Source organism: Idiotropiscis lumnitzeri, chromosome 14 (assembly GCF_059441095.1).
Source record: "Idiotropiscis lumnitzeri isolate Australia: NSW breed Sydney's pygmy pipehorse chromosome 14, RoL_Ilum_1.0, whole genome shotgun sequence".
Lineage (NCBI taxonomy): Eukaryota > Metazoa > Chordata > Actinopteri > Syngnathiformes > Syngnathidae > Idiotropiscis > Idiotropiscis lumnitzeri.
Genome location: NC_142404.1, coordinates 18,889,881 through 18,896,193, shown reverse-complemented (window position 1 = coordinate 18,896,193; position 6,313 = coordinate 18,889,881). Strand labels below are relative to the sequence as shown.

Sequence of the window (6,313 nt, the reverse complement as noted above, 5' to 3'; positions counted from 1 at the left end):
TTCATGTCTTGCCGCACGATCTTTGCATTCCGTTTTGGTCCCCCACAATATCTCTGGATCCGCACGTGTTTACAAAATGTTTGGGCACTGGCGCACCTTTTTTTATGGGTGCCGTCATGATCGCCACATTCAGCAAAATTTCATGACGCAAAGTCAAACCGCCTCAAGAAAATGACGGTAAACGTCCCCGCCAATTTCCACCATGCGTGCCTTCCAAAATCGGGTTTGTTTCGAAAGACTGGAAATGCCCCAAAATGGTCCTTTGGTGCAACGTAATTAACGCTGAAGCAATTTGCAAGCACAAAAGGCCTTCTGAGGCCCGGCGCTCAATTTGTGCAGGTGTGGTTGGAGGCGGGATGTTCTTTTTTTTTTTTGTGTTCTGACGTCTTATAAAAGCTTTTCCATGTCAGCAAGTGAGCAAGCGAGGATCTCAACTCCAGCACACGGTAAATCCAGCCGCTACGTCTCAGGATTACAATTTTGCAAACATGTTTTGGCAAGTTTACCAAATGTAAACGTTGCCGCCTGTGCTCGTCAGGAAGGATGGATTTTACAAATGTGCTTTTTTTTCATTGCAGAGTTTGGCTCTGAGAGTTTAACAAGCACAAGATTCATCAAGGTAGGTCATTTATTTGTTTTGTTTTTTTTCCCAATTTTTATTGTTCTGATTTATTATCATTATGGTTTGTTTTCTGACTAGAGAACAAAGTTTGTGTTGAAACCTCCAAAACCGCACCTGTTCCACTGAAGGGAAATTCCTCCCAACATGCGATACTTCCTTGTTTGAAAAGCCTCCTGTGAGACTTGTTTTTTCCTTTGTATACGTTCACGCGACGGAAGTGTGAAAAAAAAAAATGATGGAAAGGTGGTGATGAACAAGCCCCCGCACGCCTTTTTTCATGTCCGAAACATTAAAAATGAGGATGAAATGTTGACCCATTTGGACTCTTTCCCAAGCACGGCTTTGAATTTTCTGTCACGGCGTAACCGGTGTGAATGCCATCGAGCTGCCCCCCGAGCGCAAAAGCAGCAATTTTGTCACCTTTCAGTGCCGATCCGAGATGGATTGTAACAGGAATGTTTTGTCCCGCTTTAGGCTCATCTGGGTGACGATGCCGTACGGTCCATACAGGCCATGTGTTCCTCCGCGGGTGTGCTATCCCGCAGCCCCGGCTTGCGGCCCCTACGGAGGGTTTAGGCCAGGGTTCGGCTATAACTACGGTTACGGCTACGGGCCCGGCTACGGGCCCGTCTACAGATACGGCCATCCCAGATACAACCACGCCTACGGCCACCACCGATACGGCCACGGATGTTCCATACAGTAACTTCGATGACCTTGAGATGTCCCCGTCTCCTCGCAGCTCAACAACAACAATCATTGTAACAATGGTACAGATTGGACGTTGCAATAAAAAGAGATTGTCAAAAGCAAAATGACATGACTGCATATGCCAAATTCCTTCACATTCATCTCTCAAGAAGAGCAAAAATCTGACTGGCTCCGTTTGGCCCCAGTTGGGTTTACATCTCCAAAAGTGGCCAAAATGTAAAAAATGTTTGTAGCTCATCTTCACTTTGAACAATTTGTGTTTGCTTTTCAAAAACAGAAATAATGTTCCGGCCTCAACTTGAGCAGGGATTTGTGAAAAAGCTTTCCAACTCACCATATTAACTTTCCGTATTTTCCGGACTACAAGGCAGCAACTCTTTTTGGGGTAAAAAATGAATAACATATAAATAAATATAGCAGCCGCACCAGGCTATACGCCGCCGTTTTCTATGTTGAAAAAAATGAGTTGTGTAATGCATGTCCAGAACAATTTTGTACTCATAAAGGTCCATAAACAGATATTTTAAAGAGTGCCTTTTAACACGGCAACAACTTTGATCGATCAAACAAAACAGACCCAAGAGAGAGAGAAAAAAAAAGAATTAGTTTGCGTATTTTCTAAACTGTAGAGCGCCCCCTACTGGTGACAGAAAAGCCGCACCCTTGCATTAGCCGCACGGTTCAAAATTGAGGGGAAAAGGAGCGGCTTTTAGTCGGCAAAATACGGTATTTCAATCAATATTAAGCGCACCGCTGCTCAAGACTCTTGTTAAGGCCACTTTTTGATACGTTTCTCAGAAACAGCTGGGGTCAGTTTGACCCAGGCCACATTAATTATCCACATCCAGGAAACTCTCAATCGCAATACGTCGTCGCAACCATTTCAATCAATATCATGGATCCGCGTTTTACCTCGGTTCATTTATCAAGAATAACAATGTTCTGGGCGGGTCAGATTGACCCGGGAGCTCCATTAGAAGAAAACAATGTCCAAATGTAAAAAAAATGTGAATTCATATCACGTTAAGTCTGATGTCGGACTGGTAATGCACTGCAGTAAATATTTTGTTTTTTTCCTTCCCATTTTTGACTGAGTTAGATAATAGAAAAAATGACTGTGAGAAACTAACCCAGCAGGAGTGTTAAATATACAGACAGCCTGTGGGTCACCCCCACCAATACATTTTGGGGGATTTTGTCACAAATAAACGTAACAGGAGAGAAAAATATTATTTCAATATCTAAGAAAACAAAAACAAGCACAGCGTCACCTGCTGGAGACGAACCCGATTTAATTACTCCGCTGCAAAATCGAAGGTGAAGCAAAAAATGTATGCATAGGATGTTATCTGCCTGAATGCGTGTGTGTGTGTTGTCATTCCATCTGCAACACAAGGGAGGGATGAATAAAGACCTTTGAACAGCAACATGTGATTTTTATCGGCATGTTAAATCACGTTGTTGCTCGGCGGGCATTTGCTTGACTTTTGTTGAGGAATTTCTGCAACGGACAAAGAATGCCTTGAGAAAATGTTTTGTCTTTTATTTCAAGTGCAAAACAAATGCAGACAAACATTTACGCTTCTGTCGTTCACGGTGACGAATTTTCTAATGTCGAGGCCGTGTGAGACGTATTAACCGGAGATTTGAGTCAAAACCTTGCGTATGTTTTGGCAAAACAAGCGTCCACCTGCTTAGGTGGTCTCGTGGCTCTCTCGGCAGCCACATAAAAACTGGCAGAACGAGCACATCCCTTTTGAGTTTCAAACTCAGGAGAGTTTACCAAACCTTCGGAAAGCCAAATTATGCGGTGGCATGACAACAAGACACCTCGGTGACCAGATTGTCGTTTTACGAGTCCCGAGATGATTAAAAAAATCCTTTTGAAGACACAATCTCGAGGCTGAAAAACAGCAAAGTGAAAAAAATCCTTTTTAAAGTGACATCTATATCGGCATAACAATCCGACTCTTATTATGAAATTATGAAAGGTTATCCTTCTTAAAAGCGACATTTCGGGAGAACAATCAAAAATTGGAGAACTTGTCGGAGGAACGGGAAAAATATTAAAACATCCTCGAAGGAAAGTCAATCAAATCAATAAAATAATCACGCGGATTGTAAACGATAGTCATTAGTCACTCGCAAGGACGATTGGTCAAATAGTTACCCGTTAACCATCACACGCACACGCACACGCACGCGCACACACGCACACGCACACGCACTCGCAGTAGTCGCAGTGGGAGTGGAGCAGAAGAAGGCAAGTCAAGGAGTGGCTGCTCATAAAAGGAGCAACAAAAAAAGCATCGAGCTGCATTTGCAACTCAACTCTCCGCTGTGCCGTAAGTTGTTCTCTCTCTCTTTTTTTTTTTTTTTGCTCTTTTGTGATTTACTGTCAGATTGTGCTGATTATGAACTTTTGTCATGTTTTTTTTTTTGTTGTTGTTTTTCAGCTCAATCCCAGGATCTTGAATTGTTGTTGAAAAATGTACGGCAACAACCAAGGTAAACCACGTGGCCATTCGAAAACGGACATTTTTGTTCAATTCCATTGATCAAGAAAAGATATTTTGTCTCCGGGCTCATTTGAGGCATGAAATGAAAACTTTCAAGTTCTCATTAATAACAAAAACATGTTTGATGCGCTTCTTAATCCTTCGGGAATGTTTCTGGTCAAATTGGCCCAAAAGTCTGACGTTAGGTTATTTCTCAGGAACAGCGATGATGAACATTCCTGGGTCAGTTTGACCCGGTCCAAAAAAAAACAAAAACTTGAAACCTGCAACAAAAGATTGATTGAAAGATTGTATTTTATGACACTAACTGACCCGCTAGATTTATGGAAAAGTATTTCTATTGCTAAAAAATGCGTCAATTTGACGAGGAGAGTGAAATATATTCTGATGACTTTGAAATGTGTCCGTTTGACCTGCAACACGACGGGAAAGATTCAATGTACTTTGTTTCCATGACTTTCCAATCGACCTTCGACGTAACAGAAGAACTCAGTGACTTCTCTAATCCCGCTTCCTCACTTCTCTCTGTGTGAAAAGGCAACCAATACCCTCAAGGATACCCCAACCAGCCTGGGGGGTACCCGCAATATCCTCCCGGGGGGAACCCTCAGCATCCACCGGGCGGCTGCCTTCCTCAGCCTTGCTGCCCACCTGGCTGTGGACCGAGTCAGGGGCAGGGACACGGCCACGGGCACGGGCATGATCATGGGCATGATCACGGCCACGGGCACGGCCATGGGCACGGGCACGGGCATGGACATGATCACTGCCACGGCCACGGGCACGGACATGATCATGGGCATGATCACGGCCACGGGCACGGCCACGGACATGGCGGTCACTGTCATGGCAAGCACAAGCACAAGCACGGCCACAAGCATGGCAAGTGCCACAAAAAAGGAAAAAACTGTCACGGGGTAAGTCTTGTAGCCCCGTGTCCATATTTATGAAAACCAAACTGCCAATGTTCGTTCTCAAAATGTTCATCTACACTCTTGTTTCTTTTTAACTTTAGTCGTCCAGCAGCTCCTGCAGCAGCGACTCCGACTAGAGCAAAACCCGATGAGATGGCGGCAAAAATGTCTTTGAAGATAATGAGGGTGCGGTAAAAATGCCAAAGCCACCCACCAACTCTTTATGTTTGATTCTTTGCTACACACAAAAAAAAAATGCTTGCAGGTGTGTGACTTTGTATGCTGAAACTTTTTGTGTGATTTTTCTTTTTTTTTTTTTGCTGGCCATATATTAAGTTTAACGTGTAATTGCATTTCTAATAATCCTGAATTACATCAAGTGGATATTTTACCAAAATTAATAAAAGTATATCATCGAAATGTATGCAGCGTAAAAGATTCTTTTGTTTTGTTTTCAGAAATTCCTAACAAGGGTCCATTTGACTTGCTGCATTTTTAACCAGCAAAAAGTGTTATTTTTGCGCATTTACCATCACATACGACATGACAAGAATTTTTTTTAGGCTAATGCCTTTTTTTTAGTAACATTTTGGACTTTGCATCGTTGTAATGACGACAATCAAAGAAACTCCTGGAGACGTGTGCTTGTTCTTGCTGATAAAACTGACCTCATGCGTTTGCTGTGGGAGAGGCCGACCTCTGTCTATTTGCGCAGGCCGCACCTTATCCCAGATGCATTTGTCATCTTGGATCATCTCATATCTAATCCTGTTTATAATGTGAATAAATCCAAGATAGCTGTATCACCTGATGCACTCGCATGAATCCCGCCTTGCCAGCTCTTGAAAACCTGCAGCTTTGCTTCTTGCTTGACTAGACGCATCTTCTTTGCTGTGGACTTTTTGTGTGCGCGTGTGTGTGGGGATGTGTATGCGTGGGTGCATGAGGGGGTGTGTGTGTGTGGGGGGGGGGCGTTGTGGGCCGATACGTTAAGAGTATATACTTGTAGGTGTGGTCAGCATAAAAAACACAGATCTGTGTTGGGGTGAAAAAAACAAGAAATTGTGACCATGACTCAATGAGTTTGCATTCAACTGTGGTTTGTGTAAAGACAAACAAAATGACCTCATCCTACTTGCCAAAAGAGCGCATCGAAAATTCAAGACTTCCGCCCCGTTTAGTCTTTCTGGAGCTTTGTTTTGTTTTGGGATTCAGGATTTACGTGAGTCAGACTTGAGATGAGCGCTCACTGAAATGTTCGAGTTTGTGGCAAACGCATCCTGTGACGTCATTCACGCAGACCAATCAGGAGGAGCTGGCTAACAACAGAATAAAGAAAACATAAACTAAAAGCTCTAAAAGTTATCCTTCAGCTCAAGCATTAACATGGCATTAACATACGTTTTTATTTTTAAGTACTACTTATATGCCTTTTCTGTTCTCCTGGTTGCCGTACCACATTGTCTCCACTTAGTGTCAGTGTAGCCTAACACGCACACATTCACTGGGACAAGACCTTTTCCAGCGTTGATCCGGGTTCTTATGAC

The 6,313-nt window shown here is 43.2% G+C and overlaps 1 protein-coding gene across 1 annotated transcript; it reads left to right on the top strand.

Annotated features, from left to right (window-relative positions):
- The first annotated feature begins 3,562 nt into the window (after positions 1-3,562).
- On the top strand, positions 3,563-5,190 carry LOC148323886 (uncharacterized). Its single transcript, XM_088315906.1, has 4 exons — positions 3,563-3,678; positions 3,790-3,841; positions 4,390-4,769; positions 4,868-5,190. Exons 2-4 carry the CDS (start codon positions 3,823-3,825, stop codon positions 4,901-4,903), a joined length of 435 nt encoding a protein of 144 aa, XP_088172032.1. The 5' UTR covers positions 3,563-3,678; positions 3,790-3,822; the 3' UTR covers positions 4,904-5,190.
- Positions 5,191-6,313: the final 1,123 nt, after the last annotated feature.

Coding starts and splice junctions, on each gene's coding strand:
- LOC148323886 (XM_088315906.1), top strand. Junction 4,770..4,867: donor AAGGAAAAAACTGTCACGGG/GTAAGTCTTGTA, acceptor TTTTAACTTTAG/TCGTCCAGCAGCTCCTGCAG.